Source organism: Meleagris gallopavo, chromosome 5, assembly GCF_000146605.3.
Source record: "Meleagris gallopavo isolate NT-WF06-2002-E0010 breed Aviagen turkey brand Nicholas breeding stock chromosome 5, Turkey_5.1, whole genome shotgun sequence".
NCBI lineage: Eukaryota > Metazoa > Chordata > Aves > Galliformes > Phasianidae > Meleagris > Meleagris gallopavo.
In genome coordinates, this window is record NC_015015.2 from 52,314,239 (window position 1) to 52,336,127 (window position 21,889).

At 40.0% G+C, this 21,889-nt stretch overlaps 1 protein-coding gene across 6 annotated transcripts in view; it reads right to left on the bottom strand.

Moving 5' to 3' along the window:
• The window catches only part of SYNE2 (spectrin repeat containing nuclear envelope protein 2), a 157,480-nt gene that overhangs the window by 34,794 nt on the left and 100,797 nt on the right, over positions 1-21,889 (bottom strand). For 5 of the 6 annotated variants that reach the window (XM_010712024.3, XM_019615939.2, XM_010712023.3 and 2 more), the window contains 19 exons: positions 20,805-21,001; positions 20,068-20,200; positions 19,001-19,183; positions 18,419-18,565; positions 17,411-17,587; positions 17,015-17,170; positions 15,521-15,670; positions 13,562-13,732; positions 12,317-12,450; positions 11,802-12,006; positions 9,550-9,729; positions 8,758-8,886; positions 8,151-8,305; positions 7,636-7,783; positions 6,407-6,501; positions 4,846-5,080; positions 3,892-4,086; positions 3,101-3,226; positions 1,148-1,303 (listed from right to left, as the gene is read on the bottom strand). In XM_010712024.3, the coding sequence (XP_010710326.1) occupies positions 1,148-1,303; positions 3,101-3,226; positions 3,892-4,086; positions 4,846-5,080; positions 6,407-6,501; positions 7,636-7,783; positions 8,151-8,305; positions 8,758-8,886; positions 9,550-9,729; positions 11,802-12,006; positions 12,317-12,450; positions 13,562-13,732; positions 15,521-15,670; positions 17,015-17,170; positions 17,411-17,587; positions 18,419-18,565; positions 19,001-19,183; positions 20,068-20,200; positions 20,805-21,001 (3,072 nt within the window). Of the gene's footprint in view, positions 1-1,147; positions 1,304-3,100; positions 3,227-3,891; positions 4,087-4,845; positions 5,083-6,406; positions 6,502-7,635; positions 7,784-8,150; positions 8,306-8,757; positions 8,887-9,549; positions 9,730-11,801; positions 12,007-12,316; positions 12,451-13,561; positions 13,733-15,520; positions 15,671-17,014; positions 17,171-17,410; positions 17,588-18,418; positions 18,566-19,000; positions 19,184-20,067; positions 20,201-20,804; positions 21,002-21,889 lie in introns of those variants that run through there. The other variant, XM_010712027.3, reaches the window with a different exon arrangement.

Here is a 21,889-nt window from a genome sequence, read left to right on the forward strand (position 1 = left end):
AAAAAAACAGAAGGAAAAACACATCAAACTTCTCTCCTTATAGGTTTAACTGCAGATTTCCATTAGGTAAATGGCTCAGGCATTCTAATTTACATCTAACGGCCTTGGGAGAGGAGGGGGTGTCTGGCATTATCTTCAGAGCTCAGAAACAGTAGCAGACAACACTGGTTGTAGATTAACTGTCAAAGATACTAAATCCTTTTTTGTTGCAAGGCCAAAAAGAAACCCAAATAACTATTTCATCACATCAGAGTTTATGGAATAAACAGAGCAGTTCATTCCTTGCTCTGGCAGCGTTCCCACAGACATTGCTTCACCTTGGTCTAAGTAAGGGTTGGATGTGAAGCAATTACCTCCTTCAGGACTTTTTTTTTTGCAAACTGTGGAATAAAAGCATGTGAGTAAAGAGAGGCAATAGTTTGGCTGCTGACATGTAGAGTCATCCTGACCAACTAAAAACCTGAAGTATTTTGCTTCTTCCAATCCTGTTAACAGGGTAAAGTAAACACCCATTCAAAGTGCATAATAACCCGATGAATCAAGTTCATGTGACTTTGGCTGGTAATTTTTCCCTGGTTATTTTACATGCAGAACTAAATTAAGTGTAATAACAACAAGACACAAAGTATGCAAATGTTTTGCAGCATGTTGTTGCAACAGAACAGACAACCCAGTTCAGAATGTGTTTAAAACCCAGTGTCTGCTTTTAACACATTTAAGTTTTCTTTATCAACCCGCCTGGCATTCTTTGACACCAGATCACTAGAGCATCCCCCTTCCTTTCCCAGTTTCAACCCCTCAGGCAGTTCCTGTGTTTATCTCCTCTCCCTCCCCCTCTCCCTTTGGCGGCCCAGAACAAAGCCACCTATGGCAGCACACAGCTGCATTTGGGCTCCTTGCAATGCAGGCACTTACTACTTACAAAGGGTTTGCAATAAATAAATAAATAAATAAATCACAGCACAGTCACCAGGAAACAAAGGGCAAAATTCAGCCCTGCTCAGCTACCCCAGGAAAAGCCCCATTCCCTCCCAGTGCCGTAAAAATAACCCAAACCCAAAAGAAACCCCATCTGCTGGCCTGCTTCCCCTTGCCCTCCACACCTATGAACACCTTGCAATAAAAAAAGGTTATGCAGAAAACTTACTCGCAAGCAGAGCTCTTCCCACTGCCTGTGCAAATGTTCCACTTGCTCCTGGAGCACCATCATGTCCTCAGTGAGGATGCAGTGTGCCAGCTCCGCCTTCATGGCCTGCAACTCCTTCATGTTGTGCGCCCAGTCTGCCAGCGACTGCTCCAGCTCCTGCATGGAAACACCCAGCACAAGCCTTGGCACTAAGCTCCTCTGCTTTCCAAACCTGCTCTCTAATCCCCTGCCTGGCCTGTGGGGGAGGAGAGAAGGGAATGTGCAGTGCTTGTGCAGCGCTCTGCAGCCGGACTGGATGGGGACCCCATGGGTTTGGCTCAGGGCTTGACCCAGAGCCCAGGGTAGCACTGCTGCTCATTCACTGGTGCAGCAGCAGCCTCTGCTGTGGCCAAATGTGTCTAAACGCTGCTGGAGCCCAGCAGTTCCCCATGCTTCTGGACAGAATTTCACAGCCAGGAAGATGTGAACATTTTTTTGGGTTTTCAATTTTTTATTTTGGCCAATTTGTTCCTGCCTGCATTTGTTCCAATTTCAGGTAGGCTACTTATGTGCTTAGGAAATAAACCTGGTTCCCTTTGCTAATGCATGGCTTCACAGCCACTTCATTAGATTTCTCAGAAATCTGGAGCTCTCAATTGCTCACTCACATAAACTCTTCTTTGGCTTCCCTCCTCCCACTCCCCTTCCCTTTGCAACATGGTTATGCACTTTCCTGATCAGTGCTAAAGAAGCACTAGATGCAGCTGAGAAAGAGGAGATTCTAAACATTAGGTCCTCTTTTGCAAGATGGTCATTGGCTCCTCTGACATAAAAAAACTCTTACATAGAACTCAGTTCAGGAAAAAAATTGCAAGTGTCAGGAGATGCATGTTGGGTCTGAGTCCTATGGGTATTCTCACAGGTCTTCAGATTCAGTTGTTTATCTAAATCCTAAAAGCAATTTCTGGTCTGCTTCAATATTGGAGGAAAAAAAAAATAATAAACGAGGCTGAAACATTTACTCGAGTTAAAAACAAATTGCTGCTTACAGATGCACAGACATGCATTTCTTTGTCTTGATAAAGGTTGAATCCCTGCAATAATGAAGTCAATGTCGGAATTTCATATCATTATGCTCCTAGCATTTTATCCTGCTGTGATATCCCAGAGTAGCAGCTGCAGAGGTCCTGTCTAACCCCGATATCTCTGTAGCCAAATTTCTCTGCTTGGAGTTAAGAGGCAGGAGCTATCTGTTGCCATTTCACAAACAGTTCATGACTGCAGCCAGCACTGGTGCTGTGGCAAAGGCAGCCAGTGCTCACAAAGATTTCAGACAGCTGATAATGAGTACAAAGCCTTTGCTCATTAAAAAGCTTATTTATTCCCACCACAAAGGTCAGCAATTCACTTCATAAAGAATGATGAAAGACTGACCAGTCCAGAAATAACGTCTCCCATCCCTTGAAAATGCTTTGCCATTTAATTTTCATTAAGTACTGTGGGCTGCAAGGGCTTACACCACTCCCTTAGTCTAATTTTCTTTCTCTTTAATTATTTCTGGATCCCATAGATGTGCACAGTGCTTTGCATGCTTGCAAGATCTCTTGCCTGAGAAGCTCTCCATCCAAAATGGATTGGAAAACAAAAGAGAATATGCAGCCATTAGGATGGCAGCCAACTTGAGCTGAGAGCAGGGAGTTTTAACATCTTGTTTGAGAACCAGCTTATTTTATAAGTTCAGATGGTGGGAAATGAGAAGGAGGAAAAAAAATATTACAACAACAGTAACTTTTTTGCAGGAAGAATCTCTCTCCTGCATGCAGATTGGTCAGCTGCACTTTGCAGATTGGCAGCAATTGGGATGGTATAAAGGAGAAAAATTGAGGGGCACAGAAAGATGGGAAATTGACTTAAAAGGGATTCAGTGATGTGCAAAGACTACATCCATATAAATACAATATGCTCGTTCAGTACCTTAATGTGTTCCTTGGATTTGTAGAGTTCTTCGTGTTCGACTGGAAGTGGATCTTTGACTTCATCCTTCAGCTCTCGCAGCCTGCTTTCTAACTCCTTGGTATGTTTTTCACAGCTATCCCAGCTCTGCTCAAGGAGACCCAAGAAGTTATAAAAGGTTAAGATACAGCACGCTGGACACAGATGTGACATAATGCACTATATGGATAGGTTCCAAAACAGCATCTTCAACCCACTGAAGTAAATAATCATAGGCTCTAGTGTTAGGATTTTCTTTTTGATACACAGTGATACACCCACAGGAATTTGGCACATGGTTTTACAGACAATAGTGCACCCTGTGTTGTCATGAAAGGTATGTTTTAAGGAGCATTTCTGCTTATCTTGTTATGTGTTATGAGAGGCTTTTAGCATAAATTTGGGGCTAGGGATCATATCACTGATGATATTCAATTGTAAGGTATACCTATGTGCTGTCTGGCCATGAAGCAGATCTGTTGTTCCAAGGAAATAAATATGATCTGCCACTCTGTTTACAGGTGCAGCATCAGGTGGAGCAGTAAGTTATGTTAAATCCCACTAGGTTGAACTTTAGCTCAGGCTTCATACCTCAAAGCAGAGCTTGAGGCCATGGATGCATGAGAGCAATCAGAGTGGGAACATACATTATGGCAACAAATGGACATGAACCTTATTTTCCTTTGGACAGCTAAAGGACTATGCTTTTAGCTTCCCACAAGCCCTGATGGCACATGGCAAGTGCTGCTCCTCATTTGGAGTGCACTGTCTACCTGCAGGATGCTGCTAAGCTGCGTCTTCATCTTCTCCAGCTGGACCTGAGTGTCCCCCCAGCTCTGCTGCAGCTGGCTGAGCTCCTCCTGCAGAACAGCGCTGGTCTCAGGATCGGAGTCAGTGCGCAACTTCTCACCAACATCAATGATTGAGGAGTACATGCCTTGCCACCTCTGAAGAATCACTGCCTTACTCTTTAAAAGAAAAACAATTTCTAAGCTGTTTATCATGATATACTGCAAGTAAGCCATCAATATTAATTTGCTTATGACTCAAATGAGTCTGTAACACAAGCAATAGGATCATCATTTCTTTCCTTAAAGCAACAGCAGGAAAGAAGGGCAATCTGGAGTGGGAGGGAGAAGATATTCTAGCTTTTCTCACTAAAAGCATGAGCATTAACTTGTAAAATCTGCTGAAAATCATCTTTAAACAGTAGGTAAAAATAAAGATGAAATGAAACAAGGCTAGCACCAAATGGAATACTGGTAATGTGTTAATTCAACATTAGATGTGTGGGAACATGATGAACTTTGGAAGCACAAATAGAGGACTTCAATACATTTTGAAATGTTTTAGATTTCTTTAAGCAACCACCAAGTTCACTGATTCTTCTTGCTTTCTTATAAAACAAGGAGGTTAATTCAGCGAAAAGCCAAGACAGCCAGCATGAACAAAGGGAAATATGATTTCCATTGCATGTAAAATGCAGAATGTGCTGCTCTGAAAAATTGCTGCCTGGTTTCAAAGCATTGTGGAGTGGTGGTCCCAGGGACAGACGCCCTTGCAAGTTCTCTGCCTTCTGCTCTTGGCACCTCCTGTCCACTCCCACACACGCACGACCCACATCATCACACATTCAGGTTATTTTAAAGTTCTTTCTTCTTACTGGAGAGAAGTTTCAATCTGAGAAAAATCACAGATTTTAGATTTATCAGAAAGAGATACAATACCTTGAAATCATGAATTAGATTTCTAAGGTGGTAGAGGCTGTAGCAGTTCTGGCTCTTGACAGCTGTGAGGAAGCTGTTTGTATCAGCAAGGAATCTGCTGAGGCTCTGCAGTGAACCCCTGAAGAGCTGCCACTGGCTCACGAGTCCATCAATATCTTTCTTCCGCTGCTGAACCAACCAGATAACATTCTGCCACTGCTCTTTCAGCAGCGTGAGCTTGGAAATAAACTCTGTCCTGCAGACAACAGGTGTTGAGTGGTAAAATATTTTGTCCCCAAGGCTGTATTTTCCAATAATTATGATAGGTTTACATTTGGAATATTGTAAAATTCCAATTACAATGCCCAACTAAGCAAAAAAACTATACATCCACAAGCTTAGCTCTGCTCTACATATTCCATGTTTTAAGGAAAGCAAAATAACTTTTACATGATACAAAAATAGATAATGCAAGTCATTCCTCCTATTGAGTTATAGCAACGTATGTAGTACAGCAATCACAGAAACAATATGCACTAAATATTTGTCTGAAGAACACGGAAGATAATGCAAGTGACACAAGATGTCTCATTGTGCAGCAAAATTGATTTGTGCCTTTACCAAGCTATAATGGCAAGTTCAACCATCACCGAATCCTATAGCAGGGGGATGTAACTGCAAAGTGAAAAGGCTCGGTGTTGCTACTGAACCCACCTGAACAGTTTCACTTCTCATTCAACATGTTTAGATGACCCATCACGTCTAGATGGAATGATTAAAGAGAGCCCCTGGCTACCCCTTTTCTTTCTCTGCAGGAGACCATGACGCCCACATTAGCTCTCATACAGATGTCTTTGCGGGGTTAGCTTCAACAAAAAATCCAGCAGCTTCACTTAGTTGAGCCCTATTTTCCCTGGCATGTTTAAGCCAAGCTATGGACTTTACATTGACGTTTTGTCCTGCCAACTCTGTGGAAGCAAGCTCTAGTAGAGATAAGTACTATCATCACAGCAGAAATGCCTGAGGCAGTTGAATCTTTGCTCACAAACTTTATGCCTCTTCTTCCTCTACACTGATTAAGAGGAAAGCATAACATCATAATAAAAAACAGGTTCAGCTGTTACGTTCTGGATTTTGTGGGGTCAATGACTTAATGCACCATCATTTGAGCTTGGGGCTAGTGTAAACAGTCTCACACCTTTGTACTTTAATTTGAAGTGGAGAGGTCTGGGAAGAGAGAAAGGGACATCTATATGCAGCATTCTCATTACCCTCTGCAAGAATTTGGCCTCTCCACCACACTGTTCAAACAACTGCAGGGAAGCAGCAGCAGACAAGGAAACTTCATGTATAGGACAAATTAACTAATCTTATTTGGCAGAACATCCAGTTATTATTAAAAGTGGAGTTTGAGCACATGTGTTTCTGTTTGCAGTTCTTCACACTTTCGCAAAACGCGCCAGGAGATTATTTAAAGAGCAAATCTGGTCAGCAATTTGAGTTTGTGTCCAATCCTGAACGCAAAGAGGAGAACCTATTTGTTGAATTAGCAAGATCTTCAGGAGAAAAACGAATGTATTACCTTTTTTCTGCTTCTCCAGATTCCAGGAACAGTAGAACTTTTGCTATGATAGAATTAAATGTCTGCTGATTTATGGAAATCTCAGTTTGCAGCATCTGAAAATACCATAAGAACAACAGTTTTAACTATTCATTCAACAATCTCTGCTGTGAAAGCTGGTTCTGCTCCTCTGCAGTGACAGCAATAAAATTTTAAACGCCAAAAGTATCTTCAAGTGCTATTATCATATGCACCCTAAAAGATTCCACACTTTTGTAATACCAGGAGGAATATGCATCTATGTGGTAACCCAAAAGGAGCTGATGTTTGCTGGATTCATTCAAGAGAAATGCAATGTAGACTGAAAAATATAGGAAAGGTATAAAAAAGAGACACAAGGCTGAATTCATCCTTTCTATACTTGTTTTTTTGCAACAAGTGAACTGATTTGAAGAAGCATAAGAGGGAGCAAAGAATTCCTACTTGATCCCAGTGAATATCATTAACACGCAGAGACTTTATGCCGTGTGGAATTAACATCAGTTCCTTGGGGTACTGTGAAGCTCTTGCCTACTGCAGTAGCACAAAGCTCACTCTAAGAGTTCCTGACACTAAACTTTTACCACGTGACTTTTTACCAGTATTTTGTTTATTTTTCCATTTCCCTTCCACTAGGACAAAGTCTACAGGACACATCACTTAGAATTGCATCCACATGCATGGTACCCATCCCCTCTGAAAGACTGATCATACAGGAGTGAAGGGTATCCCTCTCTCTAACAACAGCAAATGTTTGAAAACAGATTTCCACCAAAACCTACAAGCTGGTCAGAAAAGAAATCTGCCATAAAGATATTCTCTTTAAAATGTACTTCGCCCAGGAACTGGTGAGGTTCCTGCTAAATCCTCAGCAAAGTGCCTAGCAAGTTGCCATGGACCGTGGGCTCCAGCATTGTGGGAGCAGACAGGCAGACAGGCAACCAAGCTCAGAGCTGGCAAAAGCTAGGGCTTCCGCAATGCACCACAGGGATACACTCTTAAAGCTCTGACCCATGCAGAAAGCGATCCATTCATTTTAAAATTTTCCCATTTCAGAGCTTTTCTCAGGATAAGTACAAAGTCACATTTCAAAGGAATCAAATGCTCTGTAAAACTCTACACAGATCTAAATTTGAAAGGAACGGTATTTTCCAAGGATTTCCTATGACCTTCATCATTCACGATATTTTGATTTTTAGAGTTTGCTTTACCTCATAGACTCTCTGTTGTTCTTGCAGTTCTTCAAATCGTCCTGGAACATCAGTCTTCAGGGCCTCTTTCATTTTTTCTAGGAATTTCATCCAGTTTTCACATTTCTGAAGGAATTTCTTTTCATCAGTTTGAGTTCCCTCAAGCACACTGTAAAACAAAAGAAATCTTTGAGAACTATTTTGCTGGTGGTTAGTTTCCTGCATATGTTTGCATATGTTTTAACGTGACCGTTACTAATGCTAACACAGTAGTGTTTTGCTTGGCACTTTTCTACCTTTCTTCACTTAATGCCATTTATGTTTTTGCTTCAAGTGACTTGGAACAGAACTAGCCACTAAATCAGAGAACCGTAGAACCATAGAAATACTCTGGAGTAAGTTGGAAGGGTAGAAATCCAATGTAGAAACCCCCTGAGAAAGCTGTGAAAAGCTAGAAATACTTCCCATGCTTTAATTCATTTTCCTCAAAGAAAAGAAAACAGTTAATAACGACTTTTTTTGTTTGCCTTTCATACCTGCAGTGTTCCAAAGCAGTTGCTGTCTTCTGACTCCACTGCCGAGTCAGGCTCTGCATCTTCTTTAAGATGAAGTCACTGACGGGCAGCTTAATGCTTGCCTCATTCAAACTCTCTATGCTTGGAGAAAGGGCAGCAAGCTCTAGAGTGTGATTCTGGAAATAAAAGGGAATTTAATTGCAATCAAAATGCTAACCCAAGAGACCACATTTTTATGTCAACCTCACAGTTTATAGGAAACAAACAGGTCAGTTTCCTTACAGGAGACCAACTTTCTCGATAGTACTGAGCAGATACACACGTGCTGGCACTTGCAGATTAACTCTGTACCCTATATGTATGGTACAAAGACTAGGTCGCTGCAGAATAAAGTTGGGAAAAAGGATCTCCCATCAACTCCAAATCCATGTGAATTTCCTCTCCTTCACACAATCCATTTTTCTTGTGACACATACCTGATTTTTATGTATTTTAATAATTTTTTGGGATGAGATTACAGTTACTCTATTGGAAGTGACAAAGCTATGATACTTAGAACATATAATTCCTTAATTGGAACTCTTAAATCCTGATTATTCATCTTTTTTACTCAGGAAATTGAACATACCATGAGCAGCTCTGAGTTGTCTGTTTCTCCCTCTAGATGGAGACTATCAAAGGCATCTGTGCAATTCTTGACATGACCCTCCAGAGTTTCAAGACAGTTCTTAAAATCCTCCAGTTGTAAAAGATTGAACTAGAATGAACATTGCAGATTTACATTAATTATGAGCTGGTTTAATAATATATATTTGCTATACAAAAAGAAGCATTAAGCAATACTATCAGGAAGACAAAGAGATGTTCAATCCAACTTCCAATGTATTTATAACTCACTGAGTGAAATTCATTGTTTGCACTAGGTAAGTGCAAAATTTAAGCGAAAGCCTATGTCAAGAAACAGAATCTCTAATTCTTGAGAAATTCTTAAATATCTGGAAGAAATGTGGGCACCTGGAATACCTTCTTGTAGATCTGGATTGGTTTTAGGTACATTGTTTTCATTCTTTTTGAGGCAAACTGAAGCCTTTAGGATTGTTCCAAGCAGAGCTGAGAATGTTTACAACTTAGTTTAAAGTTCATAACAAAAAAAGTTTTCTGACTTGTAGTCAACTGAGGGTCCACTTACAAAGGCTTGTTATAGCAATACAAGTAGATAAGAGGCTGAAACCCTTCCTTCATCTGTCCTTTTGGCTTCAAGTGTTATTTCCTTACCTAGTTGACCATACCATCGAGTTTTATTTTCTATAAAACCTGAGTTTTAATTTATTGTTTTGGTTTCATTTCCATTCATGGAATACAGGACTCCAGTGAAGAAGTTAACACACTCTGACAACTAATTTTCTATTCATTAAAGTACCTCCAATTCATCTAACTTCCTCTGCAACATCTTTTCCAAATAGGATGCTCTCTGCAATGGCTGCAGCTTCTCCAACAGAACGGCTTGTGCAGCTGTCCCAGCCTGCTGTTTTATCTGATCAGCCAACTCAGAAATTTGGGAGCGGCATCCCACTATGTTCTGAAGACCATTCTGTAAATTCTGATGAGAGAAGAGGAAATTAAAAAAGAAAAGGTCAGCAAATGAATCAGATCTTCATTCATGTGCCATTTTCATTTAGTATCTTTTGTTGCTGTAACTAAGCTCTTTTGGTTGATCTCCTCTGTGAGCCAAATTCAGACTTTCACTCAGAGGATAATAGGAATTGCACCCACTGACTCTAGTGCTGGGAAAGGCACTGTTCAAAGTTCAATGGAACATCAGTGCAGGCAGTGGGCTTTACTATTTTTACAGAACAGATGAGGGAGAGAAATTAGCATGTCCATTTCTACAGACCAGATTTACACTAACAGATGGAGAAACTGGCTCATATTAAAATTGAGAAATTTCACTGTTACAAACTTGACACCTGAACAAGGAATAGCAAGAAGTAATAGTGAAACATACCAATTACTACAAGTTTCATTCACTTTTAGCCATGTGTCTCCCTGGAATTTGCCACTGTATATTGTCTTTAATGTATCAAAGAAAGGCTTTTGATTGATGGTAAAGAACAGACATGCTTCCTTTAAAAGGAAAATGGCTCTTAGATCCTTGCCTCTGTCTTTGGAATGGATCATATTGTAAGCTACTGCTTTAGCAATTTAATAATTTGGAATCATAGAACCATTTAGGTCAGAAAAGACCCATATGATCATCAAGTCCATCTACTGCTTAACACTACCATGTCCACCATTAAAATGTTTGTAACTGCTATAGCCACACATCTTTTAAATACCTCCAGGCATGGCAACTCCATCACTTCCCTATTCCAACGACTAAACTCCTTTTCCACAAATAAATTCTTCCTGACATCTAATCTGAACCTCTACTGTGCAACTTGAGGCCATTTCCTCGTGTCCTATCCCTTGTCACATGAGAAAACCCGTTTTGATTTCTTACACTGTGTATTGGACTATACCTGTGTTTATTGTGGTAATATCTACTACAGGATAAAATTAGAGAGATTGAAATACAACTTAAAATGCACATGTAATTTCACATACATGTAACACGACATGTCACTGTTTCCCATTCTTCCAATTCATCATTCATTTTGCAAAATACAATAAATTGTATGTGTCCTATTCATGCAAACTAGAACAGGACCCACAGAGTTACTGGCAAACTACTGGTTATGCCATGCTTAGTAGGTGCAAAAATCTTTCAAAAAATTTCCAGAAAATGTGATGCCTCTTTGCTACCTTGTTTACAAATGCACATGTCACAGCTATTAACAGATCAGAAAGAAGTTAAAATGCTTTGTTCTAAGTTTTGCCACTGTTAGTTATTTCTGACATGGTAAGAAACACATGAGCTCTCTTTCCCTTCACAGAAAATTTCTCAGTTGGTTACATGCAAAATAGGAGACTTTGAACTTCTTCCAGTATGTGGATAAAGTTTCATAAAGTGTGACAAATCACTGCTCTGTTCTGAAATAAGGATTACTGTATGTCTTTACTGCATTTTGAAGAAACCAAAAATATCAGAACCTAACGACAGTTTGCCTCCTGAAAGAGTCAAATGTACTCTGTGGTCTCAGTATGAAATCTCATTTACCTAAAGTCAGCAGTGTCTGGAATAATATAATGAGCTCAGAAATCTGTGAACTTATCAGACCAGGCCAAAAAAAGGACCAAAATCAAATAAAACCAAGTTAAAGACAACTGTAGAAGATCTCAAGACGGTCCTGTATTGTGGAAAACTGGTCTTTTTTTTTTTTTGACAGCTAACAATCTAGTAGATATTATCTCTCCTCCCAAGCTGTGCTGCTTAAAGTAAATCATCTTTGGTTTAATGATCCTTTCCAGCATAGGCGTGATTTTTCGTATAGAGCAGAAAGGGACAGAGACTAAATATTATTGCTCCTCTTTGCTCCCTGGTCAAAGTATTTGAAGGAAAGTAAAGTTTCTGTTAATATGAAAAATCGGATTTCATGTTTTCTACTGACTGGATTATTTTTTTGGTGCAAGGGTGGAGGGGAAAAAGAAGGCGTTCATTAGATTTGATGCTTTGGGGTTTTTTTTGTAAATAAATCCTGGTTCGTATAAGGCAGCAGAAACTTATTCATGTACCTTTACATCCTGTATCCTCTGTTTCAGGGTTTCTATCATATTATCTTCAGGCATGCGGGCATCCAAGAGCTGAGTGCACTGCTCTTCATGCTGCTGTAACTTGGCTGCTGCCTCAGTACATAAACTATCATAGGGCTCCCAGAGCTGAAGCGTTGCTTGCGCTGTCCGCAGCTGATCAGTGATGTCTTCATTTACTGAGCTCCACCTGCCAACGTATCAAATTATGATAAGAGCATTTTGCTTGGAGATGCACCTCATGAATCAGAATATGATTTGGTATAGGAGTCCTAGGGGAATTTCTTTGCATTCACAGCTGGGTTACTGAAAGCCAGTTGACGCAGCATCGTTTTGTGCTCTGTGATCCATCACAAAACAGGTAGCACCAGCCACTCTTCACAAGGGTACCTGAGACAGCTAAGCATTGCTAACAGATTTAGAAATGTGACATACGTTGAAATCCTACCTCAGCAATTTTATTTAATAGTAACAAATATGGCTCTTTTTTGTATGCATACCTGGTGTGTGCCTCTGTGCACTTCTGGTCGATAATCTCTGCAAAGGATGGGGAGCAGTTCTTCTTCAGATTATTGGCAGCTACCTGGAGCTTGGCCCAACTTTCTTCACTGTTCTCCAACTCATCCTGAAGAGACTGCAAAACAGATTATTGAAATGAGTTGTGAAGATCAGTGATGGATGCATAGCTTCCACCATAGATCAGAAGGAATACAGTAGCAATAACGCTACACACCTGCAGCACAGATCAAAAAGTTTGCAAAAAATGTAATGTGTGATCCTAAAAATTAAGAAATTAAAAGAGAAAGGGTTGAAGTGAAAAAATTCTTCAGTCAGCTTATTTTAAACTGAAGTGAAAACCCATAGCTTTGCAGTTACAAAATTAATACACTAGAAATCAGAATGTCTTATTTTTTGGCTGCTGTTCCATGGAAATTTCTGTTAGTGGTAAAGTTGGCTCAGTAACTCATGTCTCCATCTCCACTGTATTCCTCTCCTCCTGACACAGGTGATTGCAGAACCCTGCCATGGATTACATCGGGAAATGATCCAGATTAAAAATGAATAAGGTGAAGTAAGGAAAGAGGTAAGAAGGTCCCCAGTTCCTCTTATTTATTATTTGTTCCTGGGTGAGAGTGGAAGTGTTTAAGCAAACATTATTGCTGAGATGTGCCCAGGAATTACCATCTCAGTCTGACCTGTACCACTGCTGATGTAACTCGAAGATGAGCCAAAAGAGGTATTCTGACACAGGTGTAAAGACAGGTAAGATTTTAGCCATATCTTTTTAAAGCAGTCAGACCGAAGGCCAGTCAGAATGCCCACTGTAAGAACTCAGCTTCTGGAACAGCAGCAGGACAACCCACAAATCTAAACACACGGCTCCTTGCCCAACTTTCTCTTGCACCTGGTGCACAGTATCTCCTCCAGCTGAAGCCTGGTGGCACGTCATCTTCCTGGGAAATGCAAGTGAAAGGGTAAATTCCATTTTAGCCAATGAGCCAAGAGCCAACATCTTTCATTTCTTTAGTGAATGTGAAGTTTAAAGTGAGAAATCTAGAAACAAGCCTTAGTGTCTCTGGTGAATAAAGAATAAATGAGTAAAAAAAAAAAATCCACCGACTTCTGAGGCACTATAGTAAAGAGGAAGCTGCTTGAGAGAAAAATGTGTGGTTCTTCCTCAGTGAAGTTTGTTTAAAGGCACAGAAGTAAGCACAGAATTAAGGCAACTTCATTCGTAGATTTACCTGGAGAGTTTTGACCTGGTTTTTCAAAGCTTCCAGTGATGGCACAGAGGGCTTGCACTGGTCTATGCAGTACAAATATCTTGTCATCAGCAGGCTGACTTCTGCATAAATGTCATCATATACTTTCCACTGCTCCAATATTGACTGCATTGAGACCTTCAGCTGTGCAACCTACAAACAAACCACTTGTGTTACAATCTCTTAACTATACAGCCTGCCAAAGATACTGTCTAGGAACTATGGGATTCTCACGTGCAATCAGATGAGAGATTTCCTTCTCATTTTTCTTTGCTTCTTTCATTATTGCAATCTTGTAGCCCTGTACTGAGGCAAGCAAGTTTCCACACTCCTTCAGTGTGACTTATCATTTTTACCCTTCAGTTTCAGGTAAGCACACAGTGTATGTCCTGGGTTAGATGAAACATTAATCTAGTTCAGTATCTGCTTTCACTCATGCCAGTACCAGATGCTTGGGCAAGGCAAAAAGCATGTTTCCATGGAACCTGTTCAGGTGACAGATTTCAGTTCCAGCTATGCATCCACTTAATGGAAGATGAAAGCTTTTCCAAACCATAGTGCACACTAAATAGACTGCGTGAATCGCCATATCATAGTATCACAGTTCCAGGCACACAGGAGTAAATGGATTAATCAACATTATTCTCATTTGAATCATGGCGTAGGTGGGAAGAATCTCTAATTGCTTTTTGTAGCCTGCAGCAAATCACTACCCACACAAAGAAGACAGAAAGACATCATACTCATGAAATGTCTCTGGGCCACAGACTCACAGTCTCAAGATCAAACTACAGATAGTACAAGCAAGGTAGTACACCTCCTTAGCCATGTATTTGAAGTCACAGCCAGGCTCCTGCTGAGGCCACTCGTACACAGGAAGAAGATGCACTTTGTGTTTCATTGCTCGTGCAAACAACTAGGATGTAACAAGCTGCCGTTTCTAAGTTCCATTCTTAAGTCATAAAATACCAAAATTAACATGACCAACAGTGATTGTAATTAGAATCATCACTAGGCTGCTAATCCTGCCAAATTCAAACCTCAGCTCCACACCGAAATGAAGAACTTTCCTTTTTTATCATGCACATACACACAAATCTGTTTTCTAGATGAGAATCAACCACATAACCTTAAAACATTAAGCAGCCTCATCCTGGACTGACATCTCAAAAGGAAGAGTTCAAGTAAAAGGATTCAAGTTTCCCAAAGTTTTGAGGAATGAAATCAGAGCACGTGTAATAAAAAGTATAAAGGAATCTTATCTATAAGCAGAATTACTGGATCACACATAATCCTCACCAATATATGGCTACTTATTATCACAAATTAAAACCCTTAGCTGTAGCTATTATTAGATCTTTTGTATCTATCAGTTACACCCAGTAAGAAAGATCAGTTTCAAGTATAAAGCTAATATAACTACATATGCAGACTGTCTTGGAGTCAGTTTGCATGGAAAACTAATCTGCCTGTTTTTCCTTGAAGCAACTGAGGATTACGTAGAGTTTGAAGACAGTGGAAGCCACCCAGTCATGAAGAGGAAAGAGCAGCTGGGAGGCAGAAAAACTCCAGTGCAAATAGAGCATATTCCAGACAAAGACCAGAGTACAAATTAGAGAAGCAGATCAAGTAAGAAAGCATAAGATAACAGAAAAATATTCATGCCGTTTCTTTATTTTCTTAAACTGCAGATGGGTCTCTGTCCCTCCTCCCCCTGCTTTGACATCAGACTTTTTTTCTTTCTTAATTTTGGAAACAGGCTAATTTCTGGTATGGGACAGACTGAAATGGAAGTTCTTAGAAGGTTAAGATTAAAAATACTCTGTGGGGTTTTTGTTTGTTTGTTTTGTACCAGCTTCTGCTACTTCATGAAGAAAATTAATAAGAACAGTGGAAAGTATATGTGCTGGAGGAATTCTGAAATGCGATCAAATCATTTACCTGGCTGACAACACTGTCCTTCATTTCACATAGGTCAGCTATTCTGAAAGACAACACCTCTGGGGTTTGTTCTGTACCACCATTCAAAGACATACTCTGCTTCAGCTCATCGAGCATTTTGGATTTCATTGCAAGCTGATTTTCTAAGTCCTAAATGAGAAACGAGAGAGAGAGAAGGAAGTAAAATCTGTAACAATAATGATAAATAAGATCTATTAAGGACAGCATAGAAAAACTTTTCTGTGTAAAGAGCTTAGATAAATACTGCTTTTTAAAACCAGTCTTCTTTGACCACCATTTTAGCCCCAGTACTGAACAGTTGTCTGTAGGAATTCAAAATGACAGCAGTTGTTTAGGCAGTCTTCAGCAGGTAGAACCAGAACCTTTAGTGTCAGTATGGACATCATGTCCGGGAAGAGATCATCAAGAGCTAATTCCTCAGCCACCATGTGGGCCTCTTTGTAGCTCTCCAGATGCAGAACGACTTCATCTTAATACAGATGTTCCTTACACAACAATTATAAATCTTTACACGCACAGTGGGCCATAACAATTCCCTGTAAAGCTACACTTAAAGTCATGACCTTTCTTTCCTCAGCCTTCTGTCCCTAAAACTTATCAAATTTTGATCTGGTTTTTCTTGAGCAACTAATTTTAATGAAACATTTTAGCCACCTGCATCCAAGCACTGTATCTTGCTGTGAAGAGGGCAGTATTTTAGCCAAAGGTACCCTGTCTTTCTCTCATTCTGACCCTCCAATATATTTTAGAGTGCTTCACAGAGACAAGTAACTCTGTGTATAACAGAATATTCCAGGGAATAACAGCAGCCTACTGTGAGATAGAGACATGTAACAATGGCAATTAAAGAAGAAATATTTTGTGCAAAAAAAAATAGAACAGTATTGAATGAAAACAACAGACTGTCAGAGTAATAGGATCTAGTTATTAGCTGGCTACATCTGCTCCAATTATGACGGAGCTCAGGCCTAGATAAATGCAACAAAACTAAAATACATCCAGATTCTTGAGGGTCGCACAGAAAGATTATACTTTAGAGCACTTGTATAGTCTTACTGTTACACCAAATGAGGCTGTGTAGATCCCAAGGTATTACCACTAGAGAGCCCTTTAAACTAATGGAATTGATAGCATTTGCCATAACTGTGCTGAACAGAGAAAACTATTTCTTTTCACAGCATCTCAAAATACAATCTCTAATATTGTTGCACAACATTCCAAATACCATGAAACAACATGATGCAGATGCATCTTCAGCTGCAGGAAAAAAACCCATAAAATAACAGTTCACATTAACAGTATAACTAGCTTGAACATACCATGCTTTAATTAAAATTACACTGTAGTATTCTAGGAAATGGCAATTTCCTTTACATTTTGTTTCTGTTCAAATCTGTGCAGTTCTTCAGGCTGGATTAAGTGAAGTGTTACGTACATTTTGTACAATAATATCCCACTTACACAGTATTTTACCTTGCAATCATCTAATGTGTTCTGTGCAGAGATTAGACTTGCTGGGGTTTGTAAAGATCTCATTCGATCGCTCTGTGCTTCCAGCCAGTTGCATAAAGTCTGTGCTTTGTTCTCGTTTTCGGTGGCATCTTCCAAAAGGTGTTCTAGGTCTTGTATCTAAAAGAAATTAAAGAAAATTCTAATTTACACAAACCTAGAGGTGGGCAGAAACAGGGCTGCCCCTTCCGTGACAAAATTTGAGACTACGGTATTTTTTTTTCTAAATAGAGCTTTGAACGTAACCATAAAAATCTGTGTTCAGTAGTGTTTTTGGAGAAAGAGTATTTGCAAAATACAGAGCAGTGGTATTGCCAAGATCAGAGTTGTGAGACAGAAAGCAATTAAATGCAATCAAACCTTTCTGTTCAGGGATGCCTGCAGCCTGTGCCACCGCAAGTTCACCTCGCCAAGACACTCAGCAAATTCTGTCCTTTCATATCGCTTGCTTTCCACATCACAAGTGCTCATTTGCAAGAGCGACTGGTTCACAAAATCTACCATCCACTGCTTAAAGTTCATTTCCATCACATATTCCTGGAGAAATTAAAACAAACATCCAAAAAAAAAAAAGCATAAAACAATTAGTTCAGCAGTTTTAATCTGATCAGTTCCAGTGACATAATGTGCAGTATCAAAGCACCTGAGAACAGCAGCCACCAGAGGCTAGGAAACATTGTCCTGTGTGAGCCCAGAGCACCGCTTGGTAGCTCTGCAAGGCCAGAGAAAAATACATCTATGTAGGGATTTGTGCCTTGAGGTTGGGCTCCCTGACATCTGCAGATGTACAAGAATGGTGTGAACCCTTCCTGAGACTGGAGCAATAAGCCTCTGTCATTGGAGCTTTAGCATCTAAACAGTCATTAGTCTGCTGCAGCCTCTCTGCAGGGTCATAGACCTGCTCCTTCTTTCTTAGCAGGTCCTCTCTTCTGATAAAATGTTATATTCAAAATCCAAGTTCTCCAGTTAAATGGGTCCTTGCTATAGTGCTGCAAAATTATGAGATATTCCTTGGTGAAAAGATGGACTAAAGCACAGCACAAATTGAGAGACTAGCTCTGTAAGGAAGCAAAGCTTTCCTGCTCAACACATCCTATAGTCTAAATGCAAGAGTGAGACAGACTGGACTGCATAAGAAGAAGGAGATTACAGGACAGCTGGCTGCAGCTGTATGCAGGGCAGGCAGTGTTTTGTGTGGCAGAGAAGCAAAAAGGTTTTGTAACAGAAGATGGTAAGGCACCTTTGAGGCTGTTTGGGGAACCCTCCTGAGTGCAAGGGTGAGGATATAACAGTGTCTTTAGGCTGTTTCCATGCTTGTGACAGCAAAACAGTCACAAGCTAAGCCTGGACTTTCAGTTTTCCATTTACCTTGTACTTCTGAAGGAGACTTCTGACTTGAGCTACACTACTTTGTGCATTTATTGGTTCTTCATGTCCTTGCTGTTGTTCCACATGGTCCAGCCAAGTCATTAGTTCAGCAATAGCTTCCCGTGAGGAAAGTTTTTCCATTTGAAGCTGGGGGTAAAAAATATAATGAATCCTCCACACTCCACTTGTTGAAATATCAAGGAAGATGACATCTTGTATTTTTAGAAGGGCTCAGATATTATAATTGCAATTATGGAGCTATGAATTTTACAGTGAGCTCTGAGATTCAGAGAAGATACGACTTAAATTTAAAAAAAACGCTAGAGAACTCAGAAATTTGAAATAAAATTATTTTTAAGTGTAACCAACTGTCATATAAAACCATAAAGATGACAGACATGCGCAAAACACTGTAATAATTAAACAGTAGTATAATGTTGGAGATATTCTGAAAGCAAGACAGACAGCTAATTAAGAAAGAATTGCTTTGCAGGCCTTATACAGCATCCAGCTGAATCCCAGTAACATTTTAAAGTAATTATTTAGCTCGAACTGAGAGATAGCAGGAGAGTTTCTCCTCACCTGGTGCAACTTTTCTTGGATAGCTGGGAGCTGTGTAATCAGTTCTCCCCATTTTTGCTCAAACTTTGCCAAAGATGACCTAAGTCCTGCAGTATCAGCCTGCTTTACATGAAAGAGCTGGTTGGCAGTGCTCACCACAGAAGACTTCAGGGAAGATTTGTCATCAACTTCCTTAGAGAATGTCTGAGGTGCATGAGAGAATTTTAGGAGAAGATAAGTATACATTTATAAAGAGGACAAACAAGGTTTTCAGTTATGGAATGAACTGTCTTAAATGGATTCTAGCAAGTCCATTAAGTTCAGAAAATCTAAACTCAACACATTTTGGCAATATGTAAGGCCTTTTTCTGCCCACCCTGATATAATGCTGGATATTACCTCTTGCTCCATGGGGATTAGAAATATCCTCATCTCCAAATCACACAGAGGTCAAGGGAGCAACCCTAGCTCTCAAATCTCTGTCCAGCTCACACCTACCTATCCAACCTCCACAGTGCAACACTGTCAGATCTCACATCAAGGCAGAAAATCCTGGCTAGTTGTACAGCACCAGGGAGCAGGCAAAGAGATGAAATGCAATTTAGAATATGCTTTTTCTACAGGTTTTCTCTTTCCTGACTTTGGCTGAACCAACCCCACAGTCTCAGTGATCTCATTCCTGCTCCATGAGTTCACTTCAGTTGGTAAGAGGCCTACCAGCTGAGCTGAACTGCTATATCTGGTATTCGGCATCAGGAACAAGAGAGAAACTGTGCTATTATTATTCTATACGTGCATAACAGATCTTGGCTGGATTGTGATATGTTGTAACTGGGAGCTATCTATGAGAGGATCCCATTCTGATTTTACACAGGCTGGCCTAGCAATCTAAAGGAAGTTTTTTTTGTGGTCTGTCATCCTCAAAGTACTCCATCCAGATAATGGAGTAGCTCTGGGGCATGCAGTCATTCAGTGTCATATTTTGCTGGCAGCTTCTGGGTCATGGTAAATACAAAAAACACTCAAAAGAATCACTCGCATTAGAAGTCATAATGTATCATCTCAATCTGGTAGGAGATCAGACTTACAAACAAGCTGTCCATGTTATCCCTGATGGTGGGAAGATCTTGTGACACGTTGAGAGACTGTTCCTTCCAAAATTTCATTCTCTGCTCAGCAGAATCCAACCATTTCCTTAACTCCTCTGAGTCTCTGTTGTAGCTAAAAGAAGGAAACAAAACACACAGACATATGTCTCCTATTTAAATCTAGGATGTATTTCTCACCTTCCAAATTGCCCATTGTGTAAGGAGGCATGTGCTATTCTGACACCTGTGCTGCACTGACAGTTGGCCAGAGCCATGTGAAAGCACAGAGCATGCTTGAGTCTTTCCCTTCAGAGAGGCATTTCAACCAGGTCTTGAGTGTCTATAAGGGGGATCATTTACATGTGGAGTTGTGCACTTTGCCTTTGGGAATAAAGGCTAGCTTGCATTCATGTGAGTCAAAGTACTTAGCTCACCATGATTGCAGCACCTGTTAGCACTTCAAATATATGGGTAGCAGCATGATGCAACTAACTTTCACTTAGGTACTCTGACTTAACAATGACAGCCATCAAAACTGTTCCCACAAAAGTAAATGGGAAACAAAGCAAGTGCAAGAAGATCTGCTATGTAATAAAGGGTCAGTTTTCTGATATTTTTTCTAGTTTTAAGTAAGAGGCACCACATCATTTCATAACTGCCTATCAGTATTTCAGAAAACAGTTTCTAACTGTTATTTCAAGCTGGTATCTCCAATTGCCTTCTGAGTTATAACTCACCTGACTAAGAGTTTGAGTAATGTTTGAAGTTTGTGTAGTTCATTGCCAACTTTTTTGGTTAAGGACAACCATTGCTCTTCCAGCTTCCCGATCTGATTTGTTATTTCTGGACAGCTCACAGCAGTCAGCAATTTCTTCCCTTCTTTCACCATCTGGTACAGCCTGGCATGCTTCTCATCAACATTGTTCTTGATTTGCTATTAGAATATGGCAAGTTTGTAAAACAATTAACATTTTAAAACTCGAAAACATGACTAGCAAAACACATATCATTTGTTCTAACATCTTAATCTTACATTCAATCTGTCAGGTATTTTATTTTCCATTCTGAAGCAATCTGTACTTCACTGTGTGTAAACTTCAGGCTATGAATGGACGCTGTCTATAAGACCTGACTGCCTCATCTGAATATATGACCATCGCCAGCAGAAAATTACTAACTTCCTGTTTTTAGCAGGTCCTCTATGTCTATCTTATTAGAAAAATGTTACCAGACGTTTGAATGAAGCTGTTGGGATAAGTACTGAAACGATGGTGGCCAGGAGGAATGAGAGTGAACAGAAGATATTAAGTCAAAGACATAGGAGCAGTTGGGCTTGCCTAGACAGCTGAATAAAACAAAGCATGACTGTGCCATAACTACACATCATTGGAAGGTCAAAATGAGAAAAGGGAAAAGAAGAAAGAAATTCCAGGAAGGAGATTGGTCCTGGTGAGAACGCAGGAAAGAGCAAATATATGATATGTAAGTTTCTCACTCCTCTCCAGACAGAATATTTAATATTAATAGGGATATTTGTCTAACAGGAATTATGTTCCAGAGAATTTTATTTTGCTTTGTCCTTGAAACTGTGAAGCTCCAGTGCTTGGACCTCTCCCAAAAACATCTTATAAAGTTTTACTACTTTGTTTTTGATGTCATTAAAGAAAAAGAAGATTTAAGTTTTTGACTAGCCCTTCACTCTTAAGAAATAAATGAAACCAAACAACTTCAGGATGACTGGCTATGCAAATATAATGTATCTCCAATATGACTGTGATGGGCATCAAAAGCACCAGAGGGCCACTGTGATTGTCAGTACCTA